At 39.1% G+C, this 13,610-nt stretch overlaps 2 protein-coding genes across 3 annotated transcripts in view; both read left to right on the top strand.

The window, feature by feature from the left end:
• rims1b (regulating synaptic membrane exocytosis 1b) overlaps window positions 1–6,488 on the top strand; it is a gene marked incomplete at its 5' end in the record, with an annotated part of 85,561 nt that extends 79,073 nt beyond the window's left edge. Inside the window, 5 exons of the mRNA XM_079813429.1 lie at window positions 2,407–2,557; window positions 3,098–3,204; window positions 4,526–4,627; window positions 4,847–4,986; window positions 5,239–6,488. Coding sequence (XP_079669555.1) covers window positions 2,407–2,557; window positions 3,098–3,204; window positions 4,526–4,627; window positions 4,847–4,986; window positions 5,239–5,457 — 719 coding nt within the window. The 3' untranslated portion in view covers window positions 5,458–6,488. The remainder of the gene's footprint in view (window positions 1–2,406; window positions 2,558–3,097; window positions 3,205–4,525; window positions 4,628–4,846; window positions 4,987–5,238) is intronic.
• Window positions 6,489–12,333: 5,845 nt separating this feature from the next.
• The window catches only part of kcnq5b (potassium voltage-gated channel, KQT-like subfamily, member 5b), a 140,319-nt gene continuing 139,042 nt past the window's right edge, over window positions 12,334–13,610 (top strand). The window contains exon 1 of one of the 2 annotated variants that reach the window (XM_079813060.1): window positions 12,334–13,045. In XM_079813060.1, the coding sequence (XP_079669186.1) occupies window positions 12,693–13,045 (353 nt within the window). In that variant the 5' untranslated portion in view covers window positions 12,334–12,692. The remainder of the gene's footprint in view (window positions 13,046–13,610) is intronic. The other variant, XM_079813061.1, reaches the window with a different exon arrangement.

Below are 13,610 nucleotides of genomic sequence, written 5' to 3'. Positions count from 1 at the left end.
TGGCAGCTCTACTGGCTGCGAAGTGCGTGAGGAGTGAGGGTTCCCCAGGGGTTTGTTCCCTGGGGGAAGCACACTCACAGTCACCCTCAAATCACCCATGCTACTGCCAGAAGTAACCCTCTGTGGAGGGTTAGATCTAGGCAGAGGCATGGGGACTTGTGAAATTGAGTTTTGACTGCAACTCCAAGATGGTTATGTTCCCACAGTGGGAACATGAATAATCCACCAATGCTGCCTCAGTGTGCTGAACGCCCAAACATGAGATACCGCGCTGGTGACCATCCCTCGGTGACAGATAACCACTGCATCCAGAAACACACAGATAGAATGTTATCTTGAAAAAGACGCAGGCTCTATCTGTGTAGCTCTTTTAGAAGGACGCTCTCCTTGTTGCTGAAGCACACAGGGGAAGTGGTCGCGGCGTCACAGACAGGGAAGTAGTGCATCCGGATGTGCACGCTTTCTCTCATGAAGGAGCATATACATATCACCAGCCGTAAGAACGGCTTTTTAGCGCTCTCCACTTAGCGCATGAAACCAGCTGTGAGAATAGCTTTTGTGTTTGCTCTTACAAACAAAAGAGAGAGATAGTAGAAATACCATGCAACCCGCTGCTGTGCCGTCACACCAACACCGACTGACGATATCCACTTCCAAAAGGCAGGCTCAGTCAGTTCCACCACTTTGTAGACAGGGATTTCTGGACGAACCTTCCACCACTTGGCTCAGAAGCGAAAAGCTGATTTGATGCAAGCACCTGTGGCTCATTTATACCCGCGCTGCGTGGCATGAGCAGCTGGTGCAATCATTGCATGCCAATGTCCATTGGCTCGTTTAGTTACACTCGAAGTAGATTGGCTCTCACCAGCGAGATTCCTATTCGTTGGTCTCAGATGTGGCGTCGGAAGTGACTGACTGAATGGGAACCAAGGCCATTTGGGTGTTATTGGTTAATAAAAGTTATATTAACCAATAAAATCACAATCATATATATATATATATATATATATATATACTGTACATACACAATCAAACCAAAAAAAATTCAGACACCAGATGTAATTTTTTACTAGTGGGTGCAGGACACTATAGTTAATTTATGTAAGTGAGTATAGCAAAATAAAGTCAAGTGTGACATATTATACCCAAAAATTCTTCATACAGTGGACTACCAGTAAAATTGATGTAAAGAAAATGGGACCAAAATTATTCAGACACTTTGACCTGGCCATGTTTTGCTTAAGTGTTTCTTCTTTAATTGCTAATGTGATCTTTTACACCACAGACAGAACAAAATTAAGCATTGCTTGGTAATTGGTTGACCTAAATTGGCATTATCAAATTGTGTACTTAAATTTAACAGCTGATTGGTTGATTGTAATCCATTACATACCTTTCTATCAAAGTTATCTGACATTATCAAGATGAATTTGTTCTGACACAGTTTAACACAGTTCTTGTCATATTGTATTACCATTTTGTAAACTGTAGTGAATAAACTGTGATAATATGAGAAAAGGTTGAAGGTGTCTGAATACATTTTGGTTTGACTGTATATATATACTGAAAATTCAGCTTTGCCATCACAGGAATATAAGACAGAAAACAGTTATACTTAAAAACCCCAAGATTTACTTCAATTTGTTTAGATGGGTTTTTTTTAGGTTACCTGACAAAACTTTTTTTTATTATTGTGTGTATGTCCTAAGAGGTTTTTAAGGTGTTTTCACTAGACAACACAAGAGGACACTCAAAATGGATTGTCATAAACATTAAGCCTACTTTTCCTGTTTCCGCCATTGATCATTATCCTGCTACGAGTTCAAATGCATGATTTAGCTATATGGTTTGTCCTCATCAAACCTGAACAGCATCTTTTCAAAGGGGCACCTGTGGCCATTTTAGTACTCTCAGATGTTATGACTGACTTTCATTGTTTGGTATAATAAGACTTTCCATCGGGCGACTCATGTCACTGCCGCAGGGCTTGTTCCTTTTAAAAAAGTCTTGAAAGCACATTAGAGGAGTCTAAGACCTGCGGGGGAACTGCATTTTGTTCTCTCTGTTTTATGTAAGCAGACAAAAAGAGACTCAGGAGGAGACATGCCCCTTTTTTTTTAAAGAGATAAAGGGAGGTGGTTAATGCAGTACTGTTAGCTCTCATCCCAGTGGGAGCTACAAGCACTGTCAAATTCTTTCACTGTTTGCTTCAAACATAAAAAAGTATGTAGCATGGTAAAGAGATAGTGTGCAGCTTGACCAGAATTGTTTAGAAAGGATCTCATTGAACTCTTTAAAACTCACAGACAATCATGTAGGAGAGATCATTTTTTTCTCCAAATGAATGATACGAATTTATCTTAAAAGTACATTTCTTGATTGTTTGTGGAATCTGTCCATCTTCAGAGGCGTCCAATAAGAAGTCGAAGGGCAGTCAAGGGACAATCCAGCGCAGTCAGGAGACGGGAATGGCTGTGGAATTGCAGAGGAATATGAGTCGTCAAGCCAGCCGAGAATCCAACAACGGAAGCATGAACAGCTACAACTCAGAGGGCAGGTAAGTTTCTTTCTCCTGCTTTAATTCGATTTTTTTATATATACTTTTAAATGCTACACTTACACCCATGAGAACACAATTTTTTTGTATATTGCACTGTATTGGTCACATACTTCGCCAGACATCTGTTACACATTCTCTAAAACAACATGGGAAAATGGTTCTTGTTATCTTTTCATACTAGTTGCCAGTTCTTGTATGTACATGCCTGTCCCAAAGCAGGGGTCAGTTGGAGCAATTTCCTGTTCTTGTATTTACAGTAATCCAACATAATTTTACATTTCCCATATTTGTTTCCATTCTGAAATGTCCCATCTTAAACCGGGATTAGTATTGTCTAGAAATAGCAGCCTCTTTAAGTACGGTTCCTGTTACAGTAACAACAGTCAGTCAGGCATTGCCATAATGGATAATAAAAGACATTCAAAACATTCAAAAAGAGTGCCCGGTTTGTGATTTAATTAAATTGATTAATTACTAAAAGTCAGAAAGAATAACACCTGCAACACCTTTTTTCATTACAATGTTTGTCTTTGTCAGTCAAATTTTTCCAGCAGTTCGAGTTGAGACTCAGTTCAGTGACTTCCTGGATGGACTAGGCCCTGCTCAACTAGTTGGTCGACAAACCCTAGCCACACCAGCAATTGGTAGGATTTAATTTTTTGTTAATTTTTTTTTTTTTGTAAATCCTTCTCCCTTGTAGCATCCTATCCTTATCATATTTGCAGTCAATTGTTTACAATTTTTAGTTCAGTTTTATGCTGTCATGGAAAAGTATTTTCTAATACTAATGGTGAGACTAGCAATGAGAAACCAAGAGAGCAAAGAAGTCTTGTAAAAGTTTATTCTTGCAAGAAGGTCATCTGCATACAGAGAGTCTCGAGCTCCTGTCTCTGGCCTTGGGTGAGAAACTCATAATATAGCACAGGAGGTTCAGACAAAACATGCAACTCAGTTCTGGCTGGTTAGAGCCAAATACAAATGAAGTACAAAAGTTCATAATAGGTCATAGAATTATAAATACTTTCTATAGATATTTAACATTTACAATTGATTATGATTAATTTGGTTAACTACACAAGTAACTGCATAGTGTGTATAAATATTAGGGATACGTCCACAACCTGATTGGTCGACTTTAATGACATATTGACTATTTAGAGACAAAACTTTTCCGAACATCCAAAATAATGCTGTGTGCTGGGATAAATGTGCTAGTTGTGTGTGCGTAGCCTGCATATGGTGGTATTTTGCAGCTGAGAACTCGTGAAGAGCTTATAAAATGTGTCAAAGGAGTCAAAACAGCGGCAAGAATCCCTACGTACTAAACTGTGATGGGCAAAATCGCAACTATGATGAGAAAAAAAATGATATCATCTTCCTGTTTTTGGTTCATTTACATGTCTTTGGTACGTGTTACATTCATTTTGGAAGCGGACCGAGACCCATCTTTTCAGCAATCTTGGTCCGCTTGTTTGGTGCGCACCAGGGTTCGGATGGCAGCGCTCACACATGTTAAAATGAAACGCACTAACAGAGCAATCGCACCAGGGTTCATTTTAATCGGGGGGAAAAACATTCGTTCATAAGTGTGAACACACGCTTAGAGACCGTTTACGTAGGATGCGTTTCAGTGATCTATAAAATCTGCCACATGGACATCTTTGGCCACTGCATCGTGTCACACTGTTTTTAGCATCTCTTGTGTCAAGTTAAATACAGTTCTGTTGTATTCTAGTTTTATCAGGGGTTTTTTTGTACTAAATACAGTACAGTACATTTACAGCCCTAATTTACTTACATATTTCAGTTCAAAATACAAAAGGTAACTGCCTAGGGGAAACTGCAGTATGTCAAATAATGTTGTTTGCATTAACCATTTGAATAAATCCATTAAGCAAATGTACAATATAAATAAAATTGCCATTTTTAGTATTTGATTTTATTTGTATATTCTGTGATGCCCAGGTGACATTCAGATTGGCATGGTAAATAAGAAAGGCCAGCTGGAGGTGGAGGTGATAAGAGCACGAGGTCTCATCCAAAAACCAGGATCTAAATCACTCCCTGGTGAGTCATTTTTGTTCTATTCTGAACTCACAGCTTGTGATTCAAACTCCATATGTATCATATTATTTAGCCACATAATTCATCAAGCAGTTCTAGGTGATACAGAAAACAGCCAACATTGTCAGAGCTAGTCATACATACTTGATATGTTCAGTAATGGCAGTAGTATACATTGTGTTAATACATGCCTAAAATGTGATCTATTCTGTTCAATCATAGCTCCATATGTCAAAGTCTATCTTCTACACAATGGGGCGTATGTAGCTAAGAAGAAGACAAAAATTGCACGCAAGACACTCGACCCGCTATACCAGCAAGCTCTTCAGTTTGAAGAAAGTCCACAGGGTAAAGTGTTACAAGTGAGTCGTGGCTTATTTATCTATTTTTCTACAATTAGTTGCTTTTTGCAGCTCCTGAGATTCAATCCACTTGAGTTGAACAAAACTTCTGTGAGAAAATGTCATTGACGCCCTTAAGGGTTGCATGAAAAAGACAATTGTCTAGTTTAAATAGATCATATTAGTGAGATTAGACATTATTATCTTTGATTATGTGACCTGAGAGTTCCATCCACTGATGAATCAATAAACAATGTGTTGTCATCCTATTAGGTAATTGTCTGGGGAGATTATGGGCGAATGGACCACAAATCCTTCATGGGAGTTGCACAAATCCTACTAGAGGAGCTGGACCTTTCCAGCAATGTCATTGGCTGGTACAAACTTTTCCCGCCTTCTTCCCTTGTCGACCCAACTCTTGCCTCTCTAACTCGACGTGCTTCTCAGACATCCCTGGACAATTCACCGGCACCTGCGGGGGTTCGATCGTAGTGGACTAACAATATAAAGCACAGTCAATACAAGCTGAGAGACAACAGGACAACAATAAGAGCCAGGCAGAAAATGCGATGAAATAACACAAAGCTTTGTTAAAATCTGACAATCACTCCTGTGACTTTGTTTTTACGTTTTCCTCTTTGTGGGTAGCCCGTGTTCTGCCAAATTTGTTTGTCCTTAACAAAATAGTTTGTTTCTCTCACTGTTTGTTGTGTGAGACTTAGTGCTGTCTAGCACACTAGCACGTTAGGGTGACATAGAAAGCAGGGTGATATTCAGTCAAGTCTTCATTAAAGAAATGTACGTTAGCTAGTTTTTAACAGAGCATCAGAATGTATCAACCCAAAAACAAAGGTGACCTCTGACCAAGGGATTGTGGGGCCTCAGCCGAGGCCCTGTCTAAACCCTGTTTGTACTGAAAGTCAAAGGTCAGGCGCTGGAAAGACGTAGGGTGTCCCCTGGGGAGGTTGTCTGGAAGGGCAGGGCCTTTCTTGGTGCCTATACCTGGAGGACCCAAAGCCATGCTTCATATCCTCCAAAAAGTTCCTCTGTTTTCAATGCTTGTGACAGCTAGCAGAGGCTCTCTTCTAGAAGTTATTTTTATTTATTTATTTATTTATTTATTTATTTTTAACATCTCTGGCACGTTTAATGAACAGGAAATGCTAAAAATGAGATTGAAGACAACGTATCTGGAAAAATACACACTTCTTTGCACAGTATGCATTTTTATTTACTGTTAACTGAAACTATTACATTATCCTACAGTACGTTGCAATACATCATCTTATTCAGTGAATTCAATCCAATTTGTAGGTATTTACACTTATCATTAAATGCTATTAAAAAGTATATATTTAGTTCATGAAAAAAAACACTATGTACCAAGGTAAACATATTTGTGTACATGTACGTTTTCTAATTTAGAGTCTTTGGTAAAGGAAATCTATACAATTATGTTTTCATCTGTTGAGTAAATCTTGATACATGGAGTTTTTTGGACACTAAACCAACTTTTTAACTGTGTTTGATGGTAAGTGATTGCCTAGATGTACATTTTCCTTTTTAATATATGTGGTTTAGCAAAAGCCACTTTCAACTTATACCACCCTGCGGTCAAACGATTGACTTTTCAACAAGCCCTTGCACAGAATGTCTTTATTTTAAATTAGAATTGCAAGCACAAAAGCTTGATTTTTAAATGAGATGAGAAAAAATGCAATTTCCTCTTGTGTGTCTCTGTAAATGTTGAAGTGACCAATCAGACTTTGCCATCACAAACATAAACACCAATCGTCTATCAGGCCACTGGCCCCTCCCTCCAGTGCGGTGGAGCAGCATGACTTGGATCAGTTCCCAGCTGCATGCACATTTTTGTAAAACAGACTACACAAATGTTAAAAAGTAACAGAAATAGATATGTGTTAGTTCAACATACTGTAGGCCAGCTTGTATGTTGCATGTACTGTACAGTTTGCTTGTACTTGAATATAAGAGGTAAACCAAGAAAAAGAAGCCATTTGCGTTCACTCAGACTTTTAAGATCAGCTAAAAAAAACTAGTACATGTCCTCCATTCGGTGCTGAATGTTGCAACATTTTTTACGTTTTTAATGATTTCTTTTTAGTCTTTTATATCCCTTTGGGGAAATGTGCTGTACTGTAACACTGAACAAAAGCTAACCTCCCTCATGTTTTACAGATTTACTGAATCATAATTTACCTCAAAACCACAGAAATTAACCTATAAAATGTGTATACATCCCATCAAGTTATTCAAGAGTATACCGATATCAAAACAGGAAATGTCAAAAATATATCATACATACATAACCGTATCCATGTTAAATATAAATATGTAGATGCACAGAGACTAATTAGCGCATGTATTGTAAATATGAGATAACCATGTGGTTAAGCCATATTTGCAAAGGGGCCAAGGCTTACTTTTGAGAACAACCATCCCAATACGGGACCGCTGAGCGGACACCTTTCTTATCATATGGGTCCAAATCTAAAGCTCTCACTGTCACTTTTAGAGGGCCAAACCACTCCGCTCTGAAGCTGTAGCCAGATCGTCATTTTCCCTGTGCTTTCGAGCCAAATTCTTCACCTCTGCTATGAACACGAAATCAGAAGAAAAAAAAAAAGATTGTTTTTATTCATGAGACAGGTTTTTATTTTACTTGATCAGTATTCATGGGTAGAGGGGGAAAACAATGCTGACTGTTTACAACTTCTAGTATGTGTTTCACTGAGATGATGAAAAAGAAAAAGTATTCACTGCAACATTTCTGTTTGTATACAGGTGTGGCTCATACGATGTGTATGTTTTATATTTAAAAAAAAGAAAAAGAAAAAAGTTAATTTTTATGATTTCCAAATAAAAAAAAGTGTGTGGAAGAAATTTTCAACCCAATGTTTATGTTCTTTTCTTTTTCATTTAACTTTTTATTCATCAACAGTGGTTAGACAATCAAACCTCAGTCCATATATTATCACAGATTTGAGAAACACTTGATTAGAGTTTGAAAATAAATAAATGGAATCGCTGATTTTGACCTCAAACATTTCTGACCCATATATTCAATCGTGTAATAATGCATTCCTATAGTGTTGGCTGACATCTTTTAAGATATGATTTAGGAACAGTTACATCTGTATGCAATATGTCTTATATGACCACATCCATGACCCTTGGTGGAACTGGCTATCTGACGATCCCCCAATCCCTGAGGATTTCCCACCAATCATGTTTATCTGCATGGTTCATAAGTGCAACAATAGCAATTTATAGGGCAACAATAGCAATTTATATATTAAATATAAATAATTTCAAATGAGACCGCTATAAATATATGTGATTGAAAAGAAATAAATATACAGAAAAAGCAATGACTTATATGACACGCCATCCAACTTGCAGTAAAATTGTAAAAATAAAAAGCTAAATGTACTGTAGGTTCTACACAATTCGTCATTTTTCATAATTTAATTATGTGTTACAAACTACTCTGAGACACAAGGTTGAGGATCCAAATGCCGCATTGAAGGGTAATCCAAAGACGTAATCCAATAAACAGGCAAGAGGTCATAAACACAGGGTAAACAGTCCAAACAATAACGGCACAAGAATACAGGAAAATCCAAGAATGGACAGAGATCAAAACCATAGACCTGCACGGGAAACCAGTATAACACTCAGAAATGCAGTGTAACAACATACAAGACTTTGCAATGACTGACTGAATAAACAGGGCATATATTGGCAGTCAACAAGGGTAATGACTCACAGGTAGAAGAAGTGATCAAACAATAATGAGTCGAGGCAATGGGTTATGATGGGATGAGTGCACTCGAGTGGAAATCAAGGGCACTCCAGAACATCAGGGGTCCAATGTAAAAACCTTGCCTCACTCATATCACGATTTATAAATAATTCATGCAGCAAAAGCCTGTAGACTGTGGACTGCTCAAAACCTATAAGCACCTTTTTGTTGGTGTAACCAAAGTAAACTGAATTCTTACCATTTATACACATTTAGATTAAATATGCTACATCCAGAAATAAAAATAATTAATTTAAGATGAAAATAGCGCGACTTTTGGATTATTTTTTACGTGTTAGTGTCTTAAATTATATAAATTGGAACAATCAATTTATTACAATATTGTTTTTGTTGTTTGTTGACCAAAATTGATTTAATATATTTGAATACCTTTTGCATTTTTGCTCTTTAAATTAGGCATTATGGAAGTTGCAATAGCCTTTTTTTTCCCTATTGTGATGTACAGTAGGCTATATGAGTGGCTTCTCAAAAAAGAACAAAAAAAATAGTCCGGAGATTGGATTGTTGGATCATTGGGGTTTGCTATAGCAGGTTGTCCCGCCCTCACGACAGTAAACACGTCATCTGAGGAGAGGAGAGGAGAGGAGAGGAGAGGAGAGGAGAGGAGAGGAGAGGAGAGGAGAGGAGAGGAGAGGAGAGGAGAGGAGAGGAGAGGAGAGGAGAGGAGAGGAGAGGAGAGAAGAGAAGAGAAGAGAAGAGAAGAGAAGAGAAGAGAAGAGAAGAGAAGAGAAGAGAAGAGAAGAGAAGAGAAGAGAAGAGAAGAGAAGAGAAGAGAAGAGAAGAGAAGAGAAGAGAGAGATGTTGATGCAAGAGGGAGGGGAAGCTATTTTGACTAAATATTATGAGGGCACTGAAATTTTAAAATAAATACTGCAATATTCCATGAAAGAGTTGTAGGCTATGTTTTTATTTCATGGTGACTTTAAATGTAGAAAGTAGCCTATAATAGTACGGGCTAACTTGGACCAATCGAAATTTGGCTTGCCCCAAATGTTTGATCATATTGGAGTTTTAGTCTGAGTATTAAGGGGTTTGAATTGGGTAATTGAAACCAATATACAAAAGCACTGCTCTGGATAAATCAGTGTAATAGGACTTTGACTCTAAACTTAATATGTGACTGTCTCGCTCAGCACTTTTGCCGTACCAATAATGCTGAATGCATTGGCTCCCATTCACCAGTAGAGGGCAGACGTTTGTTAGAATTCTTCAGAGAATCAGCTCGTCTAATTGCACTGTTGATGATAACCTCGGCACTGTCAAATCAGGGCTCGTTTTGTTTGCGATGCTTAGACTTAAGCCTGCGGTCGATAAAGAATTATTCAATTACAAAACATTTGGACTTGGACATAATTTTAGACCGTAGATTTTAGAGTTAATTAAAAGCGAGATTTAGCCCAAGAACCAATACGCCCACGCCAAGGCTTCTCAAACACCAGATAGTACAAGTAGCCAGACCTGGTCTGAGTAATGCTGAGTTTTAATGCTGAGTAGCTAGCATTAAAAACAATTATAGTTAGGCTGACGCTGAAGCAAAAAGTAACATGCAATTCACCTAACCTATTGTCCATTGTTCGACATCTATGTTGCAGTGCAACATGACTGCACGTCCTTCGTACCGCCTCGCGAGCTGGCGTCATAGCAATTAGCCTGATACATGTCTCTGTGCGCAGCCAATGACCCCAGTGCTCCTCTCGTGACTGATAGCAAGTGATGGTGGTGGTTGCAGCAAGAGAGGTCATGGCAAGCAGGAATAATTTCCATTGTGGGCTTTACTGGGTCATTTTTATCAAGTTTCTCACAATATAAAATACAACACAACGCGTCTCATTAACACCAGTCCTGTAGCACGCAGATGGGGAAGTGTATTTCTATTCTTAGCCCTTGATGCGCCAGAATAAATGTGAGTCTGAGGGTTATTATGCCTCTAATGTAGCCGTTTGGAACTCCATGAGTCCATCACATGTTGTTTTCATACTTGCCAAGTCTGAGTCACTGCAGGTTGAGAAGCAAATGGAATGCAGCCCAAGAAGAGCCACATTATGATCACTCAGTCTCATCAAAATAAATAAATAAAATAAAATAAAATACACATGGAAGAAGAATGGGGGAAGGTAGCTTGGAAAATTACAGAAATGTATCTAGATTCTGATTGTGATGCTGATGTGAGTCGTGGGACAATGTTAAAAGGTTTTTGGTATAATTGCTTTTGAAATAAATAATTTTTGGTGAAGAAAAAACCCCTCCAGAATAACTGAATTTGGTTTCACCGTCCTGGTAACGCTGCTAATTGAGTAATTATTTAGTACAGACATGGAACAAATCCAGCACAAGATGTTGTTTACTGTAGCACACAATATGCCTACTAATTCTGAACGCAAGAAGGCGCTTTGAACAGAAAATGAGAGGAAGCAAGTGGTCAGAAGAACACAAACCGTTTCCCCCAGTGACAGCTCAGCATAATGGAATCTTTTCTCTGAATTACACATTTTCTTGTGTTAAATATGTTGGTCTGCAGCTGATTAAACTTTGTTTCTCCCTTAAGCACTTGAGCAAATTTTACATGACAGTTAAACTCAAGTGTCTAATTTGAGAATCAAATGGCTCTTTTGCATGTTAAGCCTAACGGTAGCACACTTCCCGAAGATAAAAAGATGAATAAGCATGTAGCCTAAAGGGTAAAAGAGGCCATTTTTTTCTGCTTACAGATGGAACGGTATGAATTTAACTGTAGGGGAGGGCGAGCATGCCCACACAGAAAACAGTGGTCCTGTGGATTTTATTTTGGGTTCAGTCACATGGGCTGTCTGAAAATGTGATAGCCTAAATATTTTTTTTGCAGAGCGTCGTTTTAATTCTAATAGCCAAGCCATAATCAATTTTCAATTTATTCAGAATGCAATTAATGCAATCTACACCGAATTCCTATAGCCTAGATAATTCATGGGGCTCAGTTTGTTATCAATATTGCAAATGTCTTCTGAAAGAGCCGACATATATAGTGTTGCTATGGTTACCTCCTGAGGCAAACGAGATTTCTGGTGTATTTCGAAATAGAATGAACGTTTAAAAACGATTTAAAGTTCCGTGTGCAATAGCCTCTAACATGCTAAAACAAACTTTACATGGTCCCCGTCCAACAGTTTCCTTTGAAATTTCAAGGGTTAAAGCATCGACTACATCTTAATAATTCGCATCCGCCTTTCTCACACGATGATTCCTGAAAGGTCTGTCGTGGCACTGTACAAATTCAACTTTAGGAACTACGATTTCATGAACGAGTTGTTATGCAAATAATAGACATTTGACTATGTAAACACATGCATCTTCAACCGTCAGCTTATATCAGCCGGCGAAACGCTGAACTTAATTCTCATGTCCATATGTCATTATTTTAATGAATTACCAGAAGTGTGAGATTACCACAGGCTCGCGTCGAAAAGGACAGCGGGTGCTGATTTGGAATATTTGCATGATTATTATGGTAACGCGTTATAGGCTGTGTCACAGCACGAACACGCAGAATGGCACAGTTGATTTCCTGTGCGCAGGAAGCGTGTGTGAGTTGAGTGACATCAAAAGCGCGCGCGCTGGAGTAACACGAGCTGTACACGCAAGACTCATCTGGAGACATATAAAGTCACTTTGACGGGCTCTACTTGCGGGTCAGCGCCAGCAGTGACTTTGTACACTTCCCATTTACTGAAGTGTGTCCATAGAAGCGAAGAAAGTGGCGTTCGCTCGTTACGAGGGGAGGTAAATTGTATATTTTGAGTCTTTTTGACATTTCGCGTTGGTAGTTTCTTGGCTCTCCCGTTGCATCTATCGGAGATATAACGATACGCATGCCACGCGCATTTGGGACCGCGTTGGTGATGCCATGCCGCGCAACCACAGCGGAGATGAGGCCGGCTCCGGCCTCTGGATGAACACCTCTCCCGGGCACCACGCCGAAAGTTACGGATTGGAGAATGTGGAATGTGGTAATAGAATGAAGAACAACTGTTCACGGCCGATGGACGGCCTGTTGTCCGCATCGCATGCCGGCACAGGTGCATCGGGCACGGAAAGAGACAGGGGGAAGCAGGGCGCTCGGCTGAGTCTGCTCGGAAAACCTCTGGTGTACGGCGCGCAAAGCGGCCGGAGAAACGTGCGCTACCGGAGGATTCAGAACTACCTGTACAACGTGCTGGAGAGACCCCGGTCATGGGCTTTTATCTACCACGCGTTTGTGTAAGTGCAGCGTTTATTACCAGTGTGCTTGTGTGATATGGAAAGCGTTGCTCTATTTCTCAAAGTTTTTCAGCTAGAAAATGTACCTGTTGCTTTTAAGATTTGTCCGTATACTCTTGCCACGTATGAAAGGAAACGTCCCTGGGATGTGGGATATATAAAAGCCTATGTATATTTGATAAAGCCCTAAGCGAAAAATATAGAGAACAAGAAGTGGAATGAAATAGTAAATTATACATTTCTCTTAAGGATAAATCGCATTTAACTTCGTGCTGTGTTTATTCTGCCTTTTATTTAGCATTGAGCAATGATAACAGCAGAGCGTGTTCAGCTGACAGACATAACATCACAGCATCGAAAGGGTTGTATTTATCTTTTGGGATTGGGTCTTGAATGTTCAGGCATCGCAGGAATTCCAGTCTACTGAAAAACCTGCCTATTAAATGTTCATTCAGAATAAGACTGATAGTTCGATTAGTATGTGCTCTGATGGGAAAGCCTGTAAAGAGCTCTTCATTTGTGTCAGACACAACACACTCAGCAGGCACAAACAGAGACAAATATA

The sequence above is a fragment of the Gobio gobio genome (assembly GCF_949357685.1).
Source record: "Gobio gobio genome assembly, chromosome: 3".
NCBI classification, from domain to species: Eukaryota; Metazoa; Chordata; class Actinopteri; order Cypriniformes; family Gobionidae; genus Gobio; species Gobio gobio.
This window is presented reverse-complemented; position numbering and strand designations above follow the sequence as displayed.